General features: G+C 38.3%; 3 protein-coding genes across 5 annotated transcripts; all 3 read right to left on the reverse strand.

Annotated features, from left to right (window-relative positions):
- Window positions 1–525: 525 nt before the first annotated feature.
- Window positions 526–6,946, reverse strand: pcsk9 (proprotein convertase subtilisin/kexin type 9). 2 transcript variants are annotated; one of them, XM_043219466.1, is made up of 12 exons: window positions 6,447–6,944; window positions 5,773–5,964; window positions 5,512–5,635; window positions 5,239–5,372; window positions 5,015–5,156; window positions 4,168–4,364; window positions 3,900–4,083; window positions 3,650–3,826; window positions 3,193–3,341; window positions 2,936–3,098; window positions 1,995–2,161; window positions 526–1,821 (listed from the first exon to the last, which is right to left on the reverse strand). In XM_043219466.1, exons 1-12 carry the CDS (start codon window positions 6,621–6,623, stop codon window positions 1,633–1,635), a joined length of 1,995 nt encoding a protein of 664 aa, XP_043075401.1. In that variant the 5' UTR covers window positions 6,624–6,944; the 3' UTR covers window positions 526–1,632. The 2 variants fall into 2 exon arrangements, 1 of the variants encoding a protein (XP_043075401.1); XR_006247224.1 differs by lacking the exon at window positions 526–1,821 and adding an exon at window positions 2,308–2,436 and having other exon boundaries at window positions 2,022–2,161; window positions 6,447–6,946.
- An 869-nt stretch (window positions 6,947–7,815) lies between these two features.
- On the reverse strand, window positions 7,816–11,105 carry bsnd (barttin CLCNK type accessory subunit beta). Its single transcript, XM_043220049.1, has 3 exons — window positions 10,749–11,105; window positions 10,538–10,620; window positions 7,816–8,779 (listed from the first exon to the last, which is right to left on the reverse strand). The coding sequence occupies exons 1-3, from the start codon at window positions 10,923–10,925 to the stop codon at window positions 8,536–8,538; spliced, it is 504 nt and encodes a 167-aa protein (XP_043075984.1). The 5' UTR covers window positions 10,926–11,105; the 3' UTR covers window positions 7,816–8,535.
- Window positions 11,106–11,247: 142 nt separating this feature from the next.
- si:dkeyp-51f12.3 (uncharacterized protein LOC107988041 homolog) lies at window positions 11,248–27,169 on the reverse strand. 2 transcript variants are annotated; one of them, XM_043220048.1, is made up of 5 exons: window positions 26,848–27,169; window positions 26,160–26,402; window positions 22,494–22,692; window positions 14,280–14,420; window positions 11,248–13,083 (listed from the first exon to the last, which is right to left on the reverse strand). In XM_043220048.1, exons 2-5 carry the CDS (start codon window positions 26,278–26,280, stop codon window positions 12,939–12,941), a joined length of 606 nt encoding a protein of 201 aa, XP_043075983.1. In that variant the 5' UTR covers window positions 26,281–26,402; window positions 26,848–27,169; the 3' UTR covers window positions 11,248–12,938. The 2 variants fall into 2 exon arrangements, with proteins under 2 accessions (XP_043075983.1, XP_043075982.1); XM_043220047.1 differs by lacking the exons at window positions 26,160–26,402; window positions 26,848–27,169 and adding an exon at window positions 23,388–23,523 and having other exon boundaries at window positions 22,494–22,935.
- Window positions 27,170–27,520: the final 351 nt, after the last annotated feature.

Raw genomic sequence — 27,520 nt, forward strand, 5'->3', positions numbered from 1 at the left:
TTTAGACAGGTTTTAGGATGACCGGAAGATTATTTTGAAGCGTTTCAGGACTAAAAGCACGCGGTTCAACTACGATTGAGAGGAAAATTCATCAGATTAGTGCCTAAACATAAGGCATCTTTCTGAATTTGCTGAAATATGCACATTTGCAAAGATATCACACTAATTTCAGCTCAACTGCCTGCTTAGGTTTTCACTAAAGGAGCCTGTAAGATATGGTGGGGTTACATTTTTACCCAGTGCTGTAGTCCTCTTTGAAATATGGTGTACTTGAGTGAACAGGGTGTGTTAAATTTATCCACAAATCTGAAAATCTGATCCTCCTCCTCCTCCAATCGATCTTTTTAACCTTTCCTACACCTGTAGATGCTGTACCAACCACTCGGTAGATCTGTGACGAGGCTTGCATTTTTAAGATGGGTGTCAGGACTGGGTTAAAGATGCTTGAAGAGTTTTTAATAACTGGTGATTCTTTGATTCATTTCTGCTGCGAGTGTGTATGATGTGTAAAGGAATCTGTTAATGCATGTTAAAACCACATTTTAATTTGTACATCAGAGTTTGACAATGAAAACATTTGATATAAAAAGGAAAAACTGGAATGCACAAGTTTTCAGACTGTGTGGTTTTGTATGTGCCAAGTCTGAAGTAGACCAGGACATAAAGTTGCCAAGGTTTGCAGTATAAAAATATACATTTATAAGAAGAATTACACTCTTACATGAACAATACACATGCATAATAATAGGTAATGCTCTTGCCAGAAATAGCGAAAATACAACAGTTTCAATTCAGAATATGTGTGTAACAAACATTTCGAAGTACTAAATAGTCAAAGTTGTATCTATAATATCATTTTTCGACTATACAGACTATGCAGAGATTTTTTTTATTTAACCGTCTTGTTACATACTGTAAATGCATTCTATTAGTATAAAAATGAAAAGTGCCAGTCCTAAATAATGGCAAAGTGGTATTATCTATAATATCCGTTACCGATATTGGGGATTTTTTTTATTTAATTATGTATAGTATATATATGTTAATATGAAAAGTGATGGTCCTACATATGGTCAAAGTGGTATTATCTATAATATCAGTTTTAATTTAGCGGTATTGCTACATATTTGAAATATATTACCTGATATTGTATATTTTCTACATGCTTATTTCCTCTTTTTATAACTAGCGCTCATCTAATGCTTGCTTTGCCACTTTTAAATGTAATTGTTAGCAAATCTTAATAATGCCTGAATTCACTAGTAGACTTAAAAACACTTTATCATGAGTTTTGTTTTTATTATTATTATTATTCAAGGAAAATGGTATTTGTGTTGCCTGAACAAATCATCGGTATCGATCTGAATTCTAATATTGATGCAACCACGCCTGTATAAATATGTTTTAGCTGTTTAAAGGCCTTTAAATGTGTTTTAGCGCTCCTTGTAGTTTTAGATTGAGTATGGTTATGTCCAGGACTGGTAACAATGCACTTCTCTGTCATGTAATATTGCATAATGACAGAATTGAGCTTACTTGTGTAACACCCCTAACTATTATATTTGTTATAGTGGTTATGTCCATGGTTAATGGTTACATGTTTAGAGAAGTGAGAAAAGAAGAACACATCCCTCAGTGATCAGTCGGCTGGTTGGACAGACGGTGCCTGCAGCAGGTGGCGATGGCGGCAGCTCCTGTACCTCCTCCAGATGTACGAACTACACAGGTGTTAGCCAAAGCAAATGCCCCGCGAACGACAGAACCGAGCGACAGACCCTGACAGCCTGTCAGCGTCCACGAGTTTTCGCATGAAACCTCCACCTGAAAGAAAGATGCAGGTTAGTGTTGCTCCGTTCCACCAGATCATTTTTTGATGAATTTACAGTTGTAAAAAAACGATTCATGATTTGAACTGCAACTGTTCCAAATGTTAGAAGCCGTACATTGGTTTTTGTGTTCATTGCGTCAGTGGAAACCTTTTGAAAGTGAGTCACCTGCTCGCTGAGAGCCGTAGACTCGTGCTCTTTCAGCCGGCACTCTAGAGAGGATGTGTGGCAGCAGGAGGCGTATGAAGTTACACCCGTTTTAGCAAGACATGCCCTTCGGATGCCATATTGAGGTCGATCAGAGTCCGATGCATCTCCAGATAAAGAACTGCAGCCTGCAGGGCATAAATATACAACGAAACAGAGAGGTTGTCATGTACTTAAGCATCAAGAACCTGATTCAAATTCATTTTCAGCTGCAGTGACAACAGAAACTTCACTCATTAAGAAACGGTTTGCCCAAAAATGAACATTTACTCACCCTCAGGCCATCTGAGATCTATACTGAGTTTGTTTCTTCCAATTGGAAATTTAGCATCGCTTTATATCACTTGCTCACCAATGGATCCTCTGCAGTGAACGGGTGCCGTAGTGATGAGAGTTCAAACTGCTGATAAAAACATCACAGCGATCCCCAAGTTAGCATCTTGTGAAGCGTAAAACTGTTTGTAAGAAACAAATCTGTCATCTAGATGTTTTTAACTATTAGTAATAATGCTTTCTGGGGTTTTTTTTTGCATTTCTGTCAGAAGATTACAGTGCCCATATATTTGTTTCTTACAAACACACAGCTTTTTACTTGACAAGATGTTCATTGATGGACTGGAGCAGTGTGGATTATTGATGTTTTTACCAGTTCTGACGGCACTCATTTACTGCAGACGATCCATTTTGTGAGCAAGTGATGTAATGCTAAAGTTCACCAAATCTGTTCTGATGAAAAACAACCTCATGTTGGATAGAACGAGGGCTGGAAAAATTGGCCATTTTGAGATCATTATCTGGTAAATGACCAAAACCCAGCAGACTTTTAACATCCTCTGACCCCAGAGCAATCCATCAATTAATGATATTTAAATGAAAAACGCTGCGGTGTGAAAGCCTGTCACCTGTCAGCTGGTGGTCTGGAGGGCACTCTGCATCCGCTCCTCTCTGAGGACTCTCTGACGTCTGGCACTGAGCTTTATGGCCTGTGCAGCAGCGTGCTACAGCGAACACACCTTGCCCTCCATTCCCATTAACAGCAACACACTCTTTCTGCCCGTCTCTCTCCTGTCACAAAGAAAAAGACTTTGATGAGCACAAATTATTTTTGATGCTTTTTTTTTTTTTTTTCAATCTAAGCAAAACATTCTTTGCTAATCACCTCCATTCTTTCTCCAGCTCTTGCTCCATTTTGTGAGAAACTTGAGCAGCTCAGCATCTCTTCACCGTGACGACAACGGGCTGCAGCCGTGGCCGAACCTTTAGCAGCTGACTGCTCAGACCAAACGGATCTACAGAGCAGATGCTCTCCTGTAAGAAAACACAAACATGCAGCAGAATTAAAATGACCCTAATGGTTACCAATATTTTATGACACCGTTAATGCTTAAATATCCAAGCCTAAAACCATTTAAAATATTTTAGAAGTTAAGTTAAAATAAAATGCAATTTATTATATGGTACAGTACACTATAAATGTGTAATGAAAGTCACTAATTAATGTGCACGTTCAGGGCTATTATTGTTAACCTAAAGCAAAATTATTGACTATTACTGGCGGCGCCCATCAAGCCGCAGTGTTGATTCATTTCAATTCTGTTTTCCTCGTGAGCCCTGACCTGTGAGTGTGGAGGTCGTGTCAGGCAGGGCGACCACCGTGTTGGGTGTAGCGAGACGGTGGTTCAGTGGCAGAGACTCTGGGTTAATGACCTGTTTGACTGAATGATGGAGGAGCTGTTGCAGAAGCTCGGCAGAGCTAGAGTTCGGATTCAGATTCAGGAGCACCGCCGCTATACCTGAAAACACACCGCTGTTACGACCGACCGCTAAAACGAAATGTCACAGTTTTGCCATTATTTTGGTGCGAACCAGCAACGTGCGCGGCTGCCTGTGACGTTCCGCTCTTGGTGGTGAAGCAGGTGGAGCAGTCGCTGGACGCGCTGACAATGTCATCACCGGGTGCGAACACATCCACGCAGCGGCCCACGTTGGTGCCCGTCGTCCCAGTGCTCAAGGGCTGGTCGGCGAAATTAACAGCCCCTACTGTTATCACCTGCAGCAGAGGACGCGCCAAAGGATGTCAAAACCGAATATATTGACAAGCGACTGCTTTTGTGAAGGACTCGATCCATCGTACCTCAGGCTCTGAGGCTGGCGAGTACAGACAAGCGTCATCGTTGTAGTTACCAGCCGCAGCAATAAGCACCGCGCCAGACTCCACCATTTTCCTGCAGGCAGCGTTGAGGGTGCGACTGAATCCCCCTACAAACGGCAGCAGTAGGATCACGGGTGTGATAGGCTGAGACATCAGAGACGACTGAACATACTCCAGACCTGCAACAGAGTAAGATCGGTTAATGTCAGATCTACTTCATCTGAATACATCTAGACCATCTTGGTTTTTTTTTTAACTAATATACAGGTCAATGCGGATCAAAATTGACTGGATTTATTTTGTTAGCTCGCATTGCTATTTTCGCGGTGAACGATTCATCCGTGCAAGTCAGTCCACAAAAACATTAGTTTGCTTTCGTAATCTTTTATCCAAATCTGAAAATGCTCCTCTAAAGGTCTTCTCTGATGAGAGGTTTGACATTGTTAACCACGCCCCTCCAGCTGTCCTGAACGAAACGCCTACTTCACTACATCCAATCAATTCAAGTTTTTAAAAAGCCACGCCCTGTTTTCCTCATTCTGTTTCTTTCTCAAGTACCTCACAATGTGGAAGTAAAATCAGTTGCAACCTTACTGTTTCTGGCTTCTACAGCCAAAAGAATAAAATAACATGATATGCATGTAGATATTTAGAAAATGTAATGTTAGCATAACTAAAAAAATAATGCTATAGCCAGTAATCGTACTCCAGAAATGTGTGTTTCGGGCAGATTCGGGGCCCCCAATCGCAGTCCCCGTGTCACCCGCTAGCTGTCATTCTTACATACACCTCTAATAGTTATTTAGAACTATTATTAAGTTGTGTTTACCTGCTAAAGCTCCTGACACGGTGCCCTTGCCTTGGCAGTTTAACACCCGGACGCTGTTCACACTGGCACCTCGAGCTACACCGGAGTCCCGTCCACTGACCACACCTGCGATGTGCGTGCCATGACCGTCACACTGACTAGCCTGCGGGCGGATGAACGCGGGAAGTGAGGGACATACGCATCTCATCTGCTGTTAAAACCGTCCGGTTGTCACATTCAATTACCTGTCTGTGAACCCTGACCCCATCCTCCTCCGGCACGCTGTTGAAGTCCGTCACCATGACCCTGTCCTCGATCTCGCGATGAGTCGCCTGAACGCTCGTGTCCAAAAGGTACACTCCCACCTTTGCTCCGTCATCTACATACACACTAACATTACAGCTCTGCAGATTTAGTGCTTTATTACAATAAACTATTAGGGAAAGGTGTCACTTCAGGATCGCAGAATATACTTTTAGAAGTAAGTGTTTGGGAAAGAGGGGGAAACTTTGGCTCACTGGGTGGTGAGTATTTTCCAGTCTTGTGTTTGTTTTGAAGGATGCGCTGAAGGTTCCATGGGATGCTCTGGGCGAAGATGGAGGAATCCTCTTCAACGTAGTCCACATGGGGCAGCTTTACTGCCTGCCAAAAACAATGGAAAAGGCAATGGAATGAAGAAGACAGGCAATGTGTGTTTTTAAGCATTATTTTAATAGTAATAAAATATTCTTAAATATACAAAATGTAATTGCGAGCATCACGTAATGTTTGTAAATTACCATGTGAAGGACGTCGCTGCTCATTTTCACCAGAAAGCCGTGGAAAGCTCCCGAGTAAGTCTGCAGTATTTCGATCAGATAGCCCCGTTTGGCTGCTTTCGCGCGGAGTCTGCGCGCGGTGCGCTCCACCTGGTTCACGTGCGTCCCGCTCCTCATCACCACGATATACTGACCCGGCATGCGCCACGCGTCCTGCGCGTAAAACACGCGCTGGTTTTTGATGCGCTCGGGGCGTTTATTTGATACTTTTTTGGCATATAGCAATAAAAGACAACTTCTGAGTGTTTGTGCATAACAAATAAAACAATTACAGTTCCTTAAAAGTAAAAAAATACTAATAATAAATCTTAACGACTTTTTATTGGTATCACTCAGCAAATGACTATAGCCTAATTATACATGCATTATTAATTATATATTTTTTTAATTTCATTAAACACTAATAATGAAACAATCTGCATGCTTTAGGCATATTAATTGCGTTTTGCTTGGTTTCTTTTACTTTCGTAAAAGAACGCGATTAAGTCCAAACCGCTTAACACCTCAGCCTTGACGCATTTATTAGCAATTTTTCCTATGCATTTTTATTTCCCTTACCCAAGCATTTTTGTGACGATATTATCGGCTGATATGTCCACGGGAAATGCAGGCACGCGGGTACGTAGTGGTCTTACCTTAGTGCACCTGTAGAACTGGGCGGATGGCCTGCTCTCTGCTTCAGGCTGGGTGTCATCCTGCAGAATTAAAGACAGGATCATCTCTTCATCCTCGGTGTAGTCTTCATCACTCTCAACCACCGCCGCAAGACTCAGCAGAAAACTCAGCCAACACGCAGTCACGAAGCTTTTCATTCTGTGAAGAGTAAACCAAGCGATATGATACGAGCGGTTTTAGGTGATGGTGCTAAGAAAGTACTTTTTTTGCACTGTCGTTCGTCGTATAACGTGGCGGGCGTGTGAAGCTGAGAGTTTGGGGCTGAAGCGTATCCTCATGTCACTTAACATGTCACTTAAATCCCTCTGAGTGACTGAGGTGGGGCGTCCTTATATCGAGAGATGGCTCGTTAATAAAGCAGCGGACGAGGAGTCGAGTTACGGCCCACCCACGCGCGTTTTCTGCGTTTACGATTCCTGCGCAGACATGTCACAAAACGAAGCCCGTGCGATCAAAGTGTCAGTTAGTTAGATATTGTGAAATGCAGGGGTAAAAACAAAGAAGTGCTACTGAAAAAACACAAAAAAAACCCCAAATTGATTCGTAGTTCAGTTTTTTCATGCACAGTAAAGTGACCACACGCGCGCCTTATACTGTTTTACGCTTGAATGTCACCTGCGCGCGTCCGCGGAAAAATAGCTGCGCGTGCATGTCGGATGCTGCTGGCATCGCTTTGGTCAGAAACAGATTGACGTCGTCCTCTGTTGGCCGGAGAGCGCTATCGTTAAACCTGCAAAACACAATACAGCGCTGGGTTTGTGTGACATAAAAACGCATTTTGTGTGCCTGTGATGTAATGATAATGTTACAGTAGCTGTCTTCATACTGCTTTATACTGCTGTCTTCACTTTGATTTATTGTTCATGAATTGGGTGTCGAGGTGGGGTGAAAAAATAATAAATCAAGGGTTTGTAAACGATAGGATTATGCAAATCACATGCCAGAGCCTTGGGCAAAATTCTTGATTAATATATCTGCATTGAAACAGACTGAATGTTTACACACGTGTGTGCGGGGTTTGGTTTATACTTGTTGGGACTTAAACCTGAATGCAGACTCATAGGGACTCGTGTCACGGTGGGGACCTAAACTGAGCACAAAAGAAAGTAAAAATGTAATGTTTAGGGGTAGGTTTAGGTGTAGGGTGATATAAAATACAGTTTTTGCTGTATGAAAAACATTACGCCTATGAAGAGTCCCTACAAGGATAGCTGACAGGCTCTCTCTCTCTCTCTCTCTCTCTGTGTGTGTGTGTGTGTGTGTGTGTGTGGTTTTGCATAGGCCTGCTGTAGGAATCAAATTGTCACAGAAGGGAAAATATGCATTCATTTATTCAGCCTATGTTGTTCAAAAACTGGATATTTTTTTTCTGTGGATCGTATAAACATGAGTAGTTAGATATAGGTAGTTATTTATTTATTCATTCATTCATTTAATGACCTAAAACACGTCTGCATGAACATTTAAAAATGCAGAAATGTTGGCAAGTCTCATATTTAGGTTTAGAGGATAGAAAATACCCAAAGCTCATTACAAAAGTTGGATATGGCAAAAAAAAAACTAAAAAAAAACTAGCAACAGCATATCTACAGACCACTTTGCAGATGTCCAGGTAAACAAACAGAACGTATACATTTGTTCATTGATAAGTTTTCTGACGCTTCTAGATGCATTTATATTTCTGTTAAATTAACTTGAGCGAATCTACAGTATAGTCATTTTGTCTTTATGCTTTGTCGTAGTGTTTAAAGACTGTGAAAGCTCAGTGAAAAGGAGTCCCCTTTCAGTGTCCTCTGGTCTTCACGGTGACAGAAGTCAAGGTCACAAGTATTTAATCACCTAATGCTTTGCTCCCCTGAGAGCTGAACGATTCTGTTGTCTTGCGCTTTTGACAAAGTCATGGCCAGACCTTGTGACATTCACATGCTTAACAGCATAATGTAAAATACGATGTTAATACACAAATTTAAAAAAAATGCATGACTAGTATAGGTGTCTGGCCAATCTCGTTTGGTGTCAGATGCAGATGGACATCAGGGTCAGCACCGGCTATTCACTCTCCAGCTCAGATGTGTGATAACGTGTGTCCTCCACTCTCCCGTAGTACATCTCTCTGCTGGGGTCCATCAGGGGAGCGCTGGAGCAGGCCAGAACGCTGGGAGAACTTCGACATGTGTGGAGGACGAGAACGCGCTCGCCGGGTCTGCTCTCTGCGTGTCGCTTTGGATCTGATGATATTTCTACTTCATCGTCACAGAAGCCAGCCAAGGGAGCTCTTATCGGTTTTGTTGTACTGTGACAGGAAAGAAAGGTAAGATTAATATATACGCACACATTTTAACTCTAGCGGTTAATATACAGAACTGAGTGCATCTTGCGGAAAAATATTGTAGCCGGAGCTGCTTCTTTGAAGAATCTATGAAGAATCAATCAGGTACCGGGCTGCTCCGCGGCGGTACTGACCTAAATAGTGTGAATATTCTGAATATAAACAGTTGTTATAGGTGTACCGTAGTGATTCAAGCCAAAAACACGGTTTGGAAAATGGATTCATGATGTAGTCGCACATTATATAAATTTAGAACATTTAGAACACAAAAAAAGGTACGGACTGCAACTTTAAATAATAATATAGCAGCGTTTTGATTAAATTTTGAAAATGGGTTGTTAAAAAAAAACACAAAAAATAAAAACAAAAAGGGGAGGGGTGTCCTTGAAAATGGATTAGATCTTAGGTCAAAACATGAGATCTGTTTCAAATCGTCAGTTTGGGGTGTTTTCTTAATTTTAACTTTAATCCCCCCAAAAAACTGAATTATACCGATCCCAGCAGAAGGTTGGATTTCAGGAACAAAAATGTGTACCATACAGGCATTTTAAAATGATTTGTTAAATAAGGTTTAATTTATTAGATTTTCTTATATTTATTTAGCTTTATTTTTGTTTATGTTTTTGTAAAGTCATAATTTTGTTATAATATAATATTGTTTAGAATTATAAGGGTTACTATTAACTGATTTGGTCAGTTGAAATAAAATGATAAAAATGATTAATGAATAGTTTTTAAATTCAATTCTTTAATTTGTAGTCTGCTTACTATTATCAATGTAATCCACATTAAATATTGATGATAATGCAGAGAGAGAGAGAGAGAGAGAGATTATTAGAAGCTGTTGAGTTGTAAGTTGAACCCTTGTCTCTTAAAGATTTTAACCAAAAGTAATCTCATCATATTCAGAGTAATTACATTCTCAGGCTGGTAAGATTCAATTAGCCAGCTGCTAAACCCGGTTACAGAAAGACTTGGAAAGTAACGAGTCTTGATGGGCTCTCAGGAAACACACAGACCTCAGTGTAACGACAGAAAGAGAAGGAAGCAAGAAAGATTGAATTAGACTGTATGAATGAATGGAGTGTGATAGATATGAGCGTTTACATGATCTGTTCGATCTTACAAAACACAGTGTTTCTGCTTATCTAGAACATCTTTATTTAGCTTGGTAAATGCCTTACTGCCAAAACGTAGATTTTGACTTAATTTTTAAGGTGCCCATAATACAGAGTAATTATATAAAACAAAATGTACTTATTATGTAACTAAGTTAATGAAGGTTGCACCTGTAGTTTGTAATTATGTAGATGTAATAGGCCGCTACTGTTACACAGCTACTTATGTAACCAAAAAATTGTTACATATGTGTTGCAAACTTTATACAACGTAATTATAAATTCAAGGAAACAGACGTAAGCTACTTACAATAAAGTGTAGCTGTGTAACACACTCATTCTGTTACATGTGTGTAACAGTAGCTGCATGTTACATCTATATAATGCCAAACTGTAATTACAAGTGATTCCAAAACTTAGTCACATAAGTGCATTTTATTTCACGCAAGTACAAGGGCTACTACGAAGTACCCTAATTAGGTAATTACTCTGTGTTACGACACCTTAAAATAAAGTGTTACCGTTTAGTTTTTTTACAATATAAATTTAGCAGAGAACCGCATTTGTGACATCACGCAAAAATAGTTTTCAGATGCACCCTAACCTTTTCTCATCTGCGCTTCCAGCACTCAAGTCCTGTTTTTCAGCCCCACAGAGTTCTTCCTTGTCTGGCAGTATAACGGTCACCTGTAGGACGAGTGAAACACTCAAACGTAACACACTTCAAACTACCTTCGAGTACGAATGACCTAAGATCTGATACTGCGCCTCGACAGTTGACAAAGGTCAGATGGATCTATTAGTGATGAGCTTACCCTGGGGTAACACTGACACACCGACCAGACAGACCCAACGACCACCATTATGAGTCCCGCAGCGCAGAACGTAGCAAACACCTGTGGCTCCTCTACAGAAATCGTGAACAGACCCAAAGCCACGAACGCCATTCCCAGAACGATGAGCCCATAGCGGTATGGCTTGTTCTCTGCCATGGAAAAAAACCTACAAGTCCAGTAGTGGTTTATTAAGTTCACAGAGAAAGCATCGGTGAGCGAGCGGAGCTTTATAAATGTGTCCCCATAGAGTTGAAGGGCAGGAGAGTGAGTGACAGGACAAGGGGCCAGTGGAGAACCAAGATCCGGATCATTGAACCTGTAATGGGCCTTAGTCAAGTGACCTTCCCCCAGGTAAAGGTTGCATTGGCTTAAGCGATCGTACTACGTTCATTTCCAGGAATGCTGGCATACCAATGAAGTAAAGTAAAGAGAAATAAAGCACAAGAACACGCAAAACATTTGGTTTGATATTAATATTGGTCACCAAAATACAGTTTTTTGTATCATACAGCGTATTGGTATTCATATGCACAGGTGATAGTGATATTAATATACTGACAAAATGATACATAGCTGACAAAACACATCATGTGATATAGTGTCAATAAAACACACGCACGGAACAGAGATAATAGTTTCTGGTAGGCCTGTTAAAGTGACAATGTAAGTGGCGGTTTGGAGAGAGGCACATGTTCAATCCCATATGTAGGCCTACCATTAATATGGGAAAAAAAAGTATATATATATATATATATATATATATAAGAAATGTCTAAATCCTTCTCAAAAACATGTTTTGGTCATTAGGGAAAAAGGTGAGTGAGTAGAAAGCAAGGCACAATTCAATATTTGGTTCAGTTCATAAATAAAGAGGTAATAAGTGGCATTTACAATCATAACATAGCATTTTAACTTTCATATTTGTTCAGATTGACTTCATGTTTGGAGTCCCACAAAAGCCAGTAATAAACACTACCATTCAAGTTTTGGGTTAGTGATTTGGTAATGTTATTATTTCATTTATTTATTTTTAAAGAAAGTCATTTAGCAGGGACTTTAAACGCATTAAAAGCAGAAAACACATTTGCATTTAATGATGGCTTTCACAAAAATATTTGGCAGCTTGACTGTTTTCAACAGTGATAATAATGAGAAATGTTTTCTTGAGCACCAGGTCAGCCTGTTAGAACGATTTTTGAAAGATCATGTGACCCCGAAGGCTTGAATAATGGCTGCTGAAAATTCAGCTTTACCACTGTGGAATTGAATTATTATTAATAAATAAATTGTTATAATTATTCATTATTAAAAAAACAGTTCTAATTTTCTCATTTTTTGTAATTTTTGAAGATCCAAAACTGGAATGGTACTGTGTGTGTGATATTAAATAACAATAGCGTTTTTAAATTAATCATTTATTTTCCCTTCAAATTAATATTCATTCCCTTCGTCTGATTTGAGAAAAACCCTTTAGACAGATACTGACTTTTTTTCACTCTTCTGTTTTTACAAAATTCTGTAAAACAAATTTTTCTTGTCACTTAAGGCACTTTAGCATTTTTTTTAACAGATTAGATACACATTTGATAAGTTTCTGTCTTTTTTTCCCCGTTTATCATGAAATATTACATACATGCTTGTGAATTCGCTTCCCTTTAAATTTCAGATTACTTTTTCAGTTTGTCTCTACCATTGCAATAACTTAAAAAAATAGAGATAAGAAGGGTTATATAAGAAATATATAACCCTATGAATGCATCATCTGTTGCAGAGTGCATGCAGAGCTGTGTGTGTGTTCATGCATGAAAATGTTACTTTGTCCTTTCATTTCAACCAACTTTTTTGTTGCAGATCTCAAAATGACAGTTCTGGATAAATATTCATCTTCCATATCGTAAAGGATGAAAAATATCCATCTTTCAACGCATCGCTGTTTTAAGGCTTACATTCAGTTGTAACATTTAAAGTATTTATGTTAAGTACAATAGAGTTTAATATGGCCATTTATCAGTTATGAGCCACAAAACCAAAATAATTAATGTGTAAATGTGATAGTAACAGATTTTTAATATCTGCGCACCTTCGAACAAATCAGCTTTTCAATCATAATGTGTCGGTGTCTACAGTCAAACCGGTGTGTTTATACTTGGTTTACAGCTGTAGTGGTCTTCACAACAGTTTCGTAGGACGGCGGTGGCTCCATTTGCCAGGGTGGAGGGGTTGAAGGAGGGATCTGTGGACTGATGTCTGAGATGGGAGGAACTTGGACCGACTGTGCTCCTCTGCCGTAGACCTCCGGACGCGATCCAGCCTCCTGAAATGAAAACGGATATGAATATGCATACTTATACTACAGGGTCGTTGAATGCTTGAATCTGATTGGCTGACGAACATTCTAAGGTATGCAATTATATAATATACAATCCTAAAATTTTTAAGCATTTTAAGTACAAAAATACCTATCTGATTGATTTCTTGAGGCGTGGCTATCATAGTTTAAGAATAATTGACCCATGGACATTGAATTTTACTCCATCACCACTTTGGTGGGCATTATTTTTCGAACAATTCAACGGCCTGGAGTCAATTATCCCATACACATAGTTTAATATGTGGCATAACTCTACTGGAAATTTAAAGGGATAGTTCACCCCAAAATGCAAATTAACCTATGATTTACTCACCCTCAAGTCATCCTAGGTGTACGAGTTTATTTTTTTTAAAAATTTGACTTAAAGTTTATTTAAAAATTGTACTTGCTCTTCCAAGTGGATGAATGAATGTAGAAACAATTAATCTCCTTTCCGCATCAACGCAGCGCCATTTTGGAGAAAATCAGCTGAACGCAAACTGTGTACGCTCTGCTCTCAGAAACTATGCCGGGATACATTTTCTACGTGTATTTACGCTTTGAACAAAGTATCTTTGTTGACTGTAAAACTAAATAAAATATGATCCCAAAAGCCAAAATAACCTGATTTCATAGAAACTGGAGGTTGGGTTCACCTAAAGACTGGACTGATAAATCCATAGTTTTTTCTTACAATAGAGTTTGATATTGCCATTTATCAGTTATGAGCCACAAAAGCAAAATAATTACTGTATAACTGTGACTAACATTTTTTTAATATCTGTGCAGCCCCAAGTAAACCAACTTTTCAATCCTAATTTGTCGGTGTCTACAGCCAGTGTTTCTACTTTGTTTACATCTGTAGTGTTTGGCTACGAGATAACATGACCGACTAAGAGGAGCTTCAAATATAGATTCTTTATTAACAAATCCGTAGACAAGACACTGGACAACGTAGGTGTGTGCAGACACGCATAACTTTAACGCAATACAAAAGGAACCGAGGCAAACACGGGACTTAAAAACACAAGAACGTAACCTGGAGAACTGAAACAGGTGGGGAGGCACAGGTGGAAACTAATTAACTAATAATCAAAAAACCATGGAAACGAACTAGGCAGGAGAAAGAAAACACAGAAAACCAAACCAAAACAGCATACATGTTACAATAGGACGGCGGTGGCTCCATTTGCCAGGGTGGAGGGGTTGAAGGAGGGATCTGTGGACTGATGTCTGAGATGGGAGGAACTTGGACCGGACTGTGCTCCTCTGCTGTAGCCCTCCGGATGCGATCCAGCCTCCTGAAATGAAAACGGATATGAATATGCATACTTATAGTTTGAATATGTGGCATAACTCTACTGGACATCTGAAAGGATAGTTCACCCCAAAATGAATATTAACCCATGATTTACTCACCCTCAAGTCATCCTAAGGATATGTAGGTCTGGACAATAATTCAATATCAATATTTATTACTTATTAATATTATTTTTTTAAACACATTTCCGAGATTTCGATACACATTAGCAGCGTTCCCCATACATTGATTTATTTGTGCCGTTTAACTTTTTTGAATAAACATGGGCATGTTTCCAAATCAAAATGCGGCCCGGGTGTTTATATGAATGTATCTCTTAAAGAAAAGTTTCAAACACATTTTTAATTTTTATCTGGTAAAGTAGCGTTCATGAGCAGAGCTGCCCAGGTAAAATAAAAAAAATTTAAAAAAGTACATTTCCATAATATAACTATTTCTGTAACACTAATTTTGTACTTAATATACTAAAAAATATTCTTTAGTTCTTCTTAAGATAAACTTAAGATCATCTAAGTGGACTCAACTATGCTATTTTGAGACACCATGAATATGAACTAAAATGTGCTTTTAACATACTATCTTTGTTTTTAAAAATGTATTCAGTTACCATTTGTGGCACACTTAAAACCATCTTTTATACTATAGTAGACTGTGTGTAATATAAGTGGTAACTAGATACATTTTTTAAAGACAAAGGTATAGATTCACTTTAAAGTAAGCAGTTTTATAATATCAAACATACAAGACATTTTCAGTTAGAATTACAACGACTTCAGCTGACTTCTGTGGAGCCTAAGAGTCACGTACGTAATCACCACAGACCAATGCTAGTCCGAATGGCAGCTTTAGCTTTCAAACTTTTGGTTTATTTCACCTATGTGTGCTCGATAGATTGTTCTCGTTTTTTAAAACCGAGGAGTTTGAGCGTTTAACATTAGTCCCTTAAAATGATTGCGAAAAAGTCAGGGGTGGGGAGAAGAGGGGGGACCCCTAGGCACTGATTTGATGGCTTCAACATGTTGCAAGAAATCTCGTCTCTCTCCCTCTCGTTTCCTCCTTCCTCATTCTTTCTGGGCTAGTGTTCAATGCTGACTGCTTTCTGTTAACATTTATACTCCTGATCACGTGGTCAGAACGAACTGCTTTCCCCCTTTGATTCTGTGATTCATCACGATTCTCCAAACAAAAACAAAACAAAGCATAAATAGTTTTGAATACAAACTAAGATCATTATAAAGTACCAGCACTTCATAATGGCAGTGGGCCCTTTCTCTCTCTCTCTGTCTCTCTCTTTCCCTCAGACATGGAACACTGAAAGAATTTGGCACCCGGCAGCTGTTCAGTCTTCACTTGCTCTTTCTCTCAGTTTCTCCAATAATGACATGACACGATTGCGTTTTGCAACCAGGTCTCTTTAAAATATGTGCATTTGTACACTTTTTGTGCAATACCGTTTTTGCATAGTTTACTACACGTTTCGCAGCACGTTCAAAGTGAAATGTCCACTGAGAGGCGTTAAAACGCAGGTTCAATACGTGAACCCTGGCACATTTTATTACGCTCATATAGTTACATATATTGAAATATCTGGGAGTTGTTGCTAAAAGTTCATGCTCTACCATGACGGAAATTCTGCCTCTAGTGTTCATTTCTTTTGGAAACTGCGCTGATGCACTTATTGTTATGTATTTAGTGCACCCAGGTACGTTTATGCCATGAGACCAAGTAGGCATTTTGTCAGGCACTGAAAAATTAAAAAAAAATTCAGAGTGCTTTGACTAAAGTGAGGCAGTTTAAACGTCCTAAACCAATAACTGTACCTGACATTAAAATGCTGTTATGTTAAGTTGGAAATAACAGAATGGCTTCCTAAAATCTCATTTAAAGCTAAAGTGTAATTCCTGTGTGTAAACTCACCAAACAAATTGCAAAAGCGGTTACCAAAAAACGAGCTGTGTTTTCATAATGATACACAGCTGTCTTTGTATATTAAACTGGAAAAAGGAAAATACCAATTGAAATGTAAATTCAAACAGACTAAACGGATAAAGCTGAAGTATTTTTTTTCCACACACCAGCACCTCACAGACTGTTGAGCTGATACACTGGGTTTCCATGCTTTGAAAATAAAAGCACATAGCGGTGACATGCGTTAGACCGTGGACAGGGGTGGGTAGAGTTTACAACAACTTTACTCAAGTAAAAGTATTCCATTGCTGAAATAAATTATATTTTAAAGTATATTCACTATGTATTATAGGCCATATGTACGCCTGTATAACCTTAGACACGGAGAAGAGTGAAAACTCTATCATAAACTGATCATAGCGAAACAAATGCTCATTTACAGATCTTCTTCCGTCTGTTCTGCAAAATGTAAACCAATGTTCTTTTAATGGGTAAATATTTAAGTGTCCAACGTTAGGCAAAGGCATTCCAGCTAACGCAGGTTTGGCGGGTGTTCGTTTTAATACTTTCTGGCAGCTTATTTCATGTATAAAAACTTTGTCTTTAATGTATAAGGTGTCATTTATTGTTGTTTGTATTTTGTGCCTTGCACTGATTTTGTCTTTGCACTGTTTGCACTAGTCTGCACACTGGGTTTACACTCTACTCCCCTGCTGGTTGCACTAGTCTGCACACGTTGCACTTTATGAGGCTAAGACACTGTCTTAGCTCAATATGTGAGTTCTTTTGTATTGTGTTGTAAGTGTGACTCCATGTAGCACCAGGTCCTGGAGAAACGTTGTCTCATTTCACTATGTACTGCACAGCTATATGTAGCTGAAATGACAATAAAAAGCCATTTGACTTGAAGCCAAGTATCTTGTACTGTAATCGAACGTATCTAGAACTGTAGACAGCACACGTGTCTTCAACGCTCTTGGTGTTCTCAAACTTACAAAAACGGCTTCAGCCGACTCTGAATCACTGAATGAATCATTCAAACTGATTCACGAACTAAATCACAAACTAAACTTTGAACAGAATTGACTCAAAAGAATGAATCGTTCACGAATGGGCATTGTTCATTGCCCAGAGAAAAGCAGACGGAGATTATTGCATTAAGATGACGTAACGAGAGGAGCGTTGCCCACAGAAGTAGTCACCTAAAAGTAGTAAAAACTAGTTTTTTTTTCACTAACTATTTACTTACCCATCTGTAAAAATACCCATCTTTAAATATACTCCCGAAGTATTAGTTACCCAAAACATTTACTGGGTTAAATGTAACTCGTTACTCGTTACAACCCACCTCAGTTCATGGACCATGTATAACATCTAACACTGCAGACTTCTCATAGCTGACCTACTTCTATAATTAGAACATTTGTTACTTCTGCTTTACTTTGGCTTTCAAACCGAGAGTGGGCCGAAAAGAGACAGAGCACCCTCTTAGTTTGCATATTTCTTTAAAATGAGATATAGTGAGTGTATACAAAACCACTAAACAGTGTATTATTTTTCAGCATTCTTATGTTTCATGACTTATGTTTCTTTTTCTACTATGTCTTAAAGCAAACTGTATAGTATTACTATTACTAACCCTAACATCTCATGCTTATGTAAAATCAATCATTTACTACTAAATAATGCTAAAAGCAACTTATTTAGGTCAGAGTCAATAGGAGGTCCATTCTACAATGTCATTTCCTTTTTTATTGACTTTCTGCATGTTGGTTGCACCACATGACTGTCATTTTATGGAAACATAATATAAAGTACATATATACATAAATTCAACAATGAAAGATTACGCCAAACTACTCAAGTTTTATTTTCAAAACGTTTGTAAGAATGTAACACAGCTCTAAGTGAATGAAAACATCCTGCAAAGTTTTACATCTTAAAGAACACCATGTTTAAAATTATCGTCTCTCTCTCTCAAAAATAAAAAGAGTCGACTTTGAAACGTTGAAACGTTTTGGTTTTTAAAACAAGTCCCAAGCCATTCAATGTTAAACGTAATATGAAACGTTAGCATACTGCCCGTCCACTTGTTGAAAACTTGACTTATGTGTTGGTCTGAAAGAAAATGCTATTTCATTCTTTGCCACTAGGTGATGCTTTTGTAACGTTAAAAGCTCACAAACACTGCTTTAAATGAAATCGTCCAATCACTGGTCGGAATTGGAAAAAAGCATAGCTGAATTGTTTGGGAGTTGTTGAATCAAATAAAGTAAAAATAAATGCATATCACAGTATATAGGCCACAATATACTTCCAAGTTTTTTTTTTATTCTTTGTTTGAGGGCAAAATTAAGTTTGAAAAGGCTGAGCGATGGTATTGTTTCTGAGCATTCTGGGCTGAAGATGAATGAAATGATTTTGATGATACCCTTTAAATTCGCAACGAAAGAAGAACAACGATGGCAGCAGAAGCATGGCGTAATATGTATTTGCTTGCTACCTTTCCTGTCATTCCTTTTTGGCTTTGGAAAACATGATTTGTGGTTCTCTACATGCTTTTTTCATAACTCTCAGTCGTTGACAAAAAATTAGCTGCAATTGTTTTGTAGAAATGAATTGCTTTCGCTCTCCACAGGCGATCGTATAGGTGTGGATATATGTGGTACAGCCGCTCAGCTATGTAGTATATATTAACTTGGAAATGTTTCTCTCTTACCTGACCTCGGCTGAATGAGTAAAGAACTGGGGAAAAAAATCATTTCAGCGTCTCGGTTAGCTATAGACCCGATATAGTCCAACTATGTGTAACCCGTTTCTGGCCCAAATAATCTTGAATTTGGTTACATGTCATTTCTTGGCAAAATAACTTGCCAGATATATGATATTTCTCCATGTAAGCAAAGTCAACAGCGTTTAAGATGTTTGGTTCAGGTTCTTTGATATGTTCTTTGTGTCGCCTGTGCGTAGCCTCAGTTTAGCTCATACTCAGAGCGGCTATTGAGATTGTTGAGACTGTTGTTGAGATGGCTGATATACCATCAATTTTCGCAGTATTAATAATATCTCCAAAGATATTTGCGTCATTTAATGATATGGTCTATATGTAGCCAAGTTTTAGCTCTAAATTGAATGGGCTATGTGTGGTCTTCTTTTAGCTCAGCTGGAAAAATCAAGACAATCCAGGGTCTGATTTTAACGGTTTGTTTAATTTATTTGTAATAATTGTTATTATATTTAGGAACCATGACATTTCAGTGAAGGAAGCAGATTGAAGTTGATATTATCAGTGACTAGGCCCGCGGTTCAGATAATAGAGCAAACAGTTTATCATTTTCAAGTGATTCAACTCCAGTGATTTTAAAACGGCACAGGAAGAGGCAAAAGAGGACAAAACAGAACAAAAACAGCATTGCTGAAGATTAATCTATATTACTGTATAGAGTGAACATACTCAGATATACTGTGATAATGCTACACTAAAAATCTGTTAAATGGTTAACGGTAAATTCCTGTAAAATTTACAGGGAAAAACATAAATTAACGTTTCCAGATTTCTCTGCATTGAATTTCAGATATTATTTGAATTTGATGTTTCTTCTTAGTTTTTCTTATCAGTTATGTTTATTAGGGTTGTATGTTACATTTAATGTTTTTTGCATATTTCAATTGAATGAGTCTCACCATGGTGATGTTCAGTGTTTGTGTGAAGGAGATTTTGCGCCTTCTACATATGTTATTATTTAAAAAGCTGCTTTTGATGGGCTTTGGTTCATCATGTGACTTTCTCATCATCACCTGCACTTGATGGTTATCAGTGTATTTCAAAAATACAAAACAGATTTCAGTGCTTTAATAGGTGGGTATATCAACATTATACCAGTTAATGAAATTACAGTGTTTAAATTGAACTTAAAACCATAAACCAAAAATATTTTGGTTTATAATAATAAAAATCTTAAAAATAAATCTTAAAAATAAAAAAAAACTTAAAATAAATAAATAAATAAATAAATAAAAACCTCTCCAAAACAACATTTACTCACTAAAGCTCTCATCTTTGACAAAGTCCATTTATTGTATTGTATAATAATAATTATTTTATTGAATTTATGTCTGGGCAATGGCTTGTTACATACAGAGCATGAGCTAATTCAACAGAATATCTTTATCGTTGTTCAAGTAGAATAAGATTTATTTTGAAACTTCCAAATTGATGGTAAAGTTTAAAAATAAATTAAAACGGCAATATAAAAGAATTAATTATAGGACGTTTGCAGCAGTATTAAAATAGTGCAAAGAGCATCATTAAAACCTAAACGGCACAAACAGAAAACGCACTGAAATAAAAAGAGTAGGGGTGAATTTATTATTTCATGTACGTTTGATGTTAAAGTGTGTACTGGGTTACTTTTTAGGTCCAGCAGCCATCACTGTGTTGTTATGAAGTCAGTTTTGGAGGCAGAGAAAGATCGTGGAGGACACTAATAGGGAAAATTTGCTGGAATAAACAGTTTTAAAGGGATAGTGATAAACATTGACACTACTGTCACATGTAATACCAGCCGCCTGACATTGGCATGTGTTATTCAGGTGTCAAAGCTGCGCATAATTGAAGGAAGGAAGCTCAGAGACAGTGGCGGAAGGATGCCGAACAAGCTTTTAAAACGTGCCAAATAATTCTTTGCTGGTCATTTTGAGATGTCAAACTTTGTCCACAACCTTAATCTGCAATCTGTATTATATTTTAGGGTTTTAAAAAAATCCCTCACGTCCAAATTCAACACGAAGAGCGTGGTCGGCTGCAGGAAGAGCCATCTGAAAAGACTGCGCTGTTTTCTGTCTTTAGAGGTATGTGTATAAAACACACAACATTTATCAGAGAGCTTCTCTCTTTTTATATGTACAATAAGTGGCTTGTTTTGTCTTTAGTAGCCATCCTAGCAAAAGAGAATGACTCCCTGTCACAATCAGTGTAATTCAAGTAAAGATTATGTCAAAAAAAGCTTTTTTTTCTTATTTGGCAAATGCTGTGACGACCAAAATATTACTTTTTTCATTTTTAGATATTTTTATTATTTTGGGTTGTTTAAAATTCCATATCTTTTATCATAATAATTTATATTAGGTGAATTGTATTTGTAATATATATTTTTTTCATTAATTCTTTAATATTTTTTTTACATTTTGTATTGTTATTTTTCCTAATAAAACCTGTAAATTTCATTTGTTTTGAATGTCATTTTATTATATATTAGATATGTAGGTGCTCATTAGCTTTCTATTTGATGACTAGTCTAGCCCAAATTTTGCCTTGTTTTAGCCTAGATATCTATGCTGTGTTTTAACAGCTAAAAGACGTCTTTTAGACGCAAAAACTCCCCAAAAGGTTTGCTTTGGTGAGCCGCTTCCAAATGTCAAAATGAACTTTTAAGGACCTTCGTTTGATGCCATTTCAGTTCGTTCTTCCGACTTCGTTTTAAGTATATAGGGGCCTTGAGAACATAAAAGTTTTGTTGAAATGTTTGAGACTTCCCAAACCAATATGAACCTTTCATAACCCATAATATGGGCTTTTTAATGTAGTTTTTGTTTCCTGTTTTGTTTTCTATTTGCCTCTAAATATCAAAATTAATTGCAATTCAGGAATTAAATGCACGTTTATCATATATACAGTCATCATTTGAATCATTTTAGAAAATGTATTCAAGACATGTATGTATGAATCACACTTGTATGTATTTTTGTAAATAGCCTATAAAAGCAAAAAAGGGGCATGTCATTTATCCTTGTCCTTTGTTCTTGTCCTCTTACAAACTCCTTATTATTCATGTTCTGTTTTGTTTGTGATTTATGCACAGATTATTTCCTCAATTTACAGTCTGGACAAATCAGTGTTAGTTGCCAAAAGTCAAAACAAGCATGCAAATATTAAAATATAGCTGGTCTGTAGCCTCTCTGATTGTTTAGCATCTATTCAGTGTTCCAGACACTTGATTTGACATTTACATACTCCATGACACTTGTCGTGTTTGTATAGAGTTGCCACAACTCTGGCTAAACCCTTGGATCACTTTAATTGCACTCATAAATCACCCTGATAATGATATTCATGCACAAAAGTAGTAATGCATGCGCTTCTTACCTTTGCACCGCTATGGCTTGATGGTGGGTGTAACGGGTGCCCGTTCGGGGGTGCAGAAGGAAGTGACCCGGCACAGCTACGTCATGACTGGATTTAATGACCATGCATGAAGCACGGATGAGCAGAAAAAGGCCCAGACACACTATAGGCGTGCTAATGAACACAATGTATATATCCACAGTCATAAAGAGCACTAGGCCTGCAATCACAAGCAAGATCCCCAACCAAACCTGACATCTGTTCTGGCAGGACATGTTGTTTCTTCTGGCTACGCCATCACTAGCAGACACACTGTTTTCTGCCCTCGTAACACCACACATGTGTGTATGATAGTCTGAGTATGCACTTCAAGTTGTGTCTCGCGGAGCGCAGCAAGAAGGACAGTCCGGCCCCGGCGTCAGTTCATATCCTCGCAGATCCAACACACAGATCAGAGAGCACCCTACACACAGAGCAGCACCAATGAGTTAACATTACACTTACACCAAAACTGAAAAGATCAGTTTTACATTAAAAAACATGTTTGTTGCAGCGTGCTTCGATATGAATTAAATTGCACATAGATATCTAATTAAGCTACATGCGCTTCATGTCGTAATGTCTAAATACAATGTTTAAAAGTCAGAAATGTTATACGTAATCTTATAACATACACAAAATGTCATTTGTTGCACTAAAAAAGCTTAAATGAGAAATAATGTATTTAAGGCAGTGTAAGAACTGCATTATTACCATGTAATACAAACTGATAGAGTTACAAAAAATAGCCCAAGTGTTATTCAAACGCAGCTATTCTTATGGTAGAGTATTATTCTTTAACGCTGTGGTTGAATCCTGTATATGTTTCTCATGCAATAAAGCGGTCTGTTCGTGTCGTTGTTATAAACACGTTACCTTGTCGGGTTGACGCCGTCCGACGAGCGTTTGTTTTGATCCTGAAGTTGAACATCAATGGACGAGTGAAAGCGTTTCTTCTGATGAACTGTCTTCAACACATCTATCTGAACTGAACAGCCGTCGAGAGCCGCTTGTTTCATTATACTCAACGAGGAGAATCATTTCCAGCGAGCTCTTTACCGCGGAAATCCCGACCCGGACAGTCTTTTCCTCAGAGAATCCTTACGGAAAGTCAGATTCTTCCCACAGCCGTCGGTATCGGTAAATCTGTTTGAGTCTCTGGCATTTAAACGTGAAGAGGAAGTGGCAGAGTTTATGGGCGGAGGTTGATGCCACTTCAGAGCGATGTTAACGAATCGTTCGTTTGAAGCGAATCTTTTCGATGATTCAAGTGAGCCGGTTCACTAAACCAGTTTAAAGAACGGATCATTTTGCGGCTAGGGCATAAAGTTACAGAATTATTTTTTTTTTGTTTTCTACTGACAGGTGGAGAAACATTCACGAATTACTGACAAACATTTCTAAACCACAAGAGGTTTAAAACATATACGATTGTGTTTGTTAGGCTACTTTACGTGTAGAAAACGTCAACAATAGCCTACTTTTGGTAGACTAATGTTTAAAAAATGTTTCTCCCTAACTAGTACAATTTGGCTACGAAACTAGTCATTTACACTGATGCTTAATGTTTTATTCACACGTGAAAGCATAGCTGCATAACCACTATTTTTCAGTAATTGCAATGTGCCAGAGTGAAGCAAACAGTCAGAAACAGTGGCTTATGGGCGGGGCTTATTATGGTTACAGGATGAAATGTGACGTTCTTGTAGCATTTACAGACACTGTATTTTTTAGAGCTGAAAACTGACACGAATACTAGCTATTCCTTCACTCGTGAGATGTTTCGTGATGATTTCCACCTGTTACAGGCATTGCTGCGTAACTAGTGCAAAGATTTATAATCAAATGTTTGCCTTTCGTGCCGCATCAAATCACAATAAGAAAAAAAATGTGAGTCTGCTTCATCTTTTAGTTAGTTGTTTAAATAAGAACAATAAAAGAGCACACATCTTCTCATATAGATGCCTAGCACGCAAACGGAACTGATGAATAGCCCTCGGTAGGTTATTCATTGCAGTTCAAAGGAAACACACGGGATATGTACAAGATGTAGAGAATGCCCAGAAGTGCCCTTGTTAAAAGATGAATATCGCTGTAATGGATGAGTCAGAGGAAGCAGTGAATGCAATGTTTATAGTGTTTCAAACGATATTAAAACAGCATTAGTTCATCGTGGATCTCAGTAATGCCGTGTGGTTTTCTCGGCAGGGATGTGCTCCCATTAACAGCCACCACAATATATGCTTTATGCACAAATCATCTCTGCAGTGACCCGACCGTGCGGGGGTTTTTAGTGCTCGTATAGGGGCGTGCGATAATAAGTGATCCACGATCTGTAGTATCGCGTTATTTTACGATCAGCGGTTCTAACGCCTCCGTCTGAACATACCGTACAACGTTCATACAAACATTCACGCGTTAACTCCGCGCTGCGTTTATTCCCAGTGTTTAGGTTATTAAAAAGCGCGAGTCTCGCGGGTTAAACGTGCTACACCTGAAGGGCGCGCGCACTAAAAGCCTGTCTGCAGCGCTTCGTTACTGAACTAAGTTGTGTATTGCATCCGATTGCGTTAATGCTGTGAACACGCAGCATTAAACGCAGCTGACTGTGTTTAAAGCGAAAGCAAAACAATCAAGATGAAAACGGACGCGTGCCAGTATATTAGATCCGTGCAGCTCTTAAAGGGACAGTACTGAACATGCTGCCGCTGTTCCTTAAAGGGATAGTTCACCCAGAAATAACAATTCTGTCTTTATTCACTCGCTTGCATGTTGTCCCAGACCTGTATTGAGTTTTTTTTTTTTTTTTTTTGCTAAACACAAAAGAAAATATTTTGAGTGACCAAACGGTAGCTGGTCCTCATTGAATATAATAATATAATGTTCAACAGAAGAACAAAGCAAACAAATTCAGGTTTAAAGCGACCTGAGAGAGAGTAAATGATGTATATACTGTTATTTAGTAATATCTCACCCTGAGAGTCTAACAAATGGATAAATATGCAAATTGAACACTTTTCTTTGTCATTAATCAGACCTGTTATCTGGTATTATGTTGAAACATAGGACTTTTAAATGCAATAGCTAAAAGGAGAAACAGTAAATGTATTTTTGATTTGGAATATTTTGGTAAATGTGTCAACTGTGCATGATTTTGATGCATTGTGAAAAATGTAATGAATTACATTATATTTACTTATATTTCTGAATGGCTTTTATTACACGTATAACATAATGTAATATAACCAGTGCTGTCAAAATATTAATCATGATCAATCGCATCCAAAATAAAAGTTTTTTTGACATAATATATGAGTATATATTTATTATGTCATTTATATTATATTGCCCACCCACTTGTTGCGGCACACACTTAATTGCACTCATAAATCACCCTGATAATGATATTAATGCACAAAAGTAGTAATGCATGCGCTTCTTACCTTTGCACCGCTATGGCTTGATGGTGGGTGTAACGGGTGCCCGTCCGGGGGTGCAGAAGGAAGTGACCCGGCACAGCTACGTCATGACTGGATTTAATGACCATGCATGAAGCACGGATGAGCAGAAAAAGGCCCAGACACACTATAGGCAAGCTAATGAGAAGAATGTACCTATACATCATCATATAGAGAAAGAGCACCAGGCCTGCAATCACAAGCAAGATCCCCAACCAAACCTGACATCTGTTCTGGCAGGACATGTTGTTTCTTCTGGCTACGCCATCACTAGCAGACACACTGTTTTCTGCCCTCGTAACACCACACATGTGTGTATGATAGTCTGAGTATGCACTTCAAGTTGTGTCTCACGGAGCGCAGCAAGAAGGACAGTCCGGCCCCGGCGTCAGTTCATATCCTCGCAGATCCAACACACAGATCAGAGAGCACCCTACACACAGAGCAGCACCAATGAGTTAACATTACACTTACACCAAAACTGAAAAGATCAGTTTTACATTAAAAAACATATTTGTTGCAGCGTGCTTCGATATGAATTAAATTGCACATAGATATCTAATTAAGCTACATGTGTCATAATGTCTAAATACAATGTTTAAAAGTGAGAAATGTTATACGTAATCTTATAACATACACAAAATGTCATTTGTTGCACTAAAAAAGCTTAAATGAGAAATAATGTATTTAAGGCAGTGTAAGAACTGCATTATTACCATGTAATACAAACTGATAGAGTAACAAAAAATAGCCCAAGTGTTATTCAAACGCAGCTATTCTTATGGTAGAGTATTATTCTTTAACGCTGTGGTTGAATCCTGTATATGTTTCTCATGCAATAAAGCGGTCTGTTCGTGTCGTTGTTATAAACACGTTACCTTGTCGGGTTGACGCCGTCCGACGAGCGTTTGTTTTGATCCTGAAGTTGAACATCAATGGACGAGTGAAAGCGTTTCTTCTGATGAACTGTCTTCAACACATCTATCTGAACTGAACAGCCGTCGAGAGCCGCTTGTTTCATTATACTCAACGAGGAGAATCATTTCCAGCGAGCTCTTTACCGCGGAAATCCCGACCCGGACAGTCTTTTCCTCAGAGAATCCTTACGGAAAGTCAGATTCTTCCCACAGCCGTCGGTATCGGTAAATCTGTTTGAGTCTCTGGCATTTAAACGTGAAGAGGGAGTTTATGGGCGGAGGTTGATGCCACTTCAGAGCGATGTTAACGAATCGTTCGTTTGAAGCGAATCTTTTCAATGATTCAAGTGAGCCGGTTCACTAAACCAGTTCCAGAACGGATCACTGGGCTGCTATGTGATATTACTACAGTTTCTTTTGTTTTCTACCGTCTGGTGGAAGAAAAACATTAAAAACAAACATTTTTAAACCACGAGAGATTAAAAATATAGGCTATGAGGATTAGGGGTTGTCTTAATTTGTCAGGCAACAGTCGACGGCGTGTTACAGGATTGCGCTCAGAATTGCTGAATCTGTTTTCAAATGCCTTTTCGACAGTTCAAAAGAACCGATTCACCCAGTCCTGGACGGGTCT

Source organism: Puntigrus tetrazona, chromosome 20 (genome assembly GCF_018831695.1).
Source record: "Puntigrus tetrazona isolate hp1 chromosome 20, ASM1883169v1, whole genome shotgun sequence".
Taxonomy (NCBI): domain Eukaryota; kingdom Metazoa; phylum Chordata; class Actinopteri; order Cypriniformes; family Cyprinidae; genus Puntigrus; species Puntigrus tetrazona.

Coding starts and splice junctions, on each gene's coding strand:
- pcsk9 (XM_043219466.1), bottom strand. CDS start 6,623: ATGAAAAGCTTCGTGACTGCGTGTTGGCTGAGTTTTCTGCTGAGTCTT. Junction 5,965..6,446: donor AGTTCTACAGGTGCACTAAG/GTAAGACCACTA, acceptor TTTTACGCGCAG/GACGCGTGGCGCATGCCGGG. Junction 5,157..5,238: donor GGGTCAGGGTTCACAGACAG/GTAATTGAATGT, acceptor ATCCGCCCGCAG/GCTAGTCAGTGTGACGGTCA.
- bsnd (XM_043220049.1), bottom strand. CDS start 10,925: ATGGCAGAGAACAAGCCATACCGCTATGGGCTCATCGTTCTGGGAATG. Junction 10,621..10,748: donor TGTGTCAGTGTTACCCCAGG/GTAAGCTCATCA, acceptor CTCGTCCTACAG/GTGACCGTTATACTGCCAGA. Junction 8,780..10,537: donor GGAAGCGCAGATGAGAAAAG/GTTAGGGTGCAT, acceptor TTCCTGTCACAG/TACAACAAAACCGATAAGAG.
- si:dkeyp-51f12.3 (XM_043220048.1), bottom strand. CDS start 26,280: ATGTGTGGTGTTACGAGGGCAGAAAACAGTGTGTCTGCTAGTGATGGC. Junction 14,421..22,493: donor CAAGCCATAGCGGTGCAAAG/GTAAGAAGCGCA, acceptor TTTTCATTTCAG/GAGGCTGGATCGCATCCGGA. Junction 13,084..14,279: donor CCGCCGTCCTATTGTAACAT/GTATGCTGTTTT, acceptor TTTTCATTTCAG/GAGGCTGGATCGCGTCCGGA.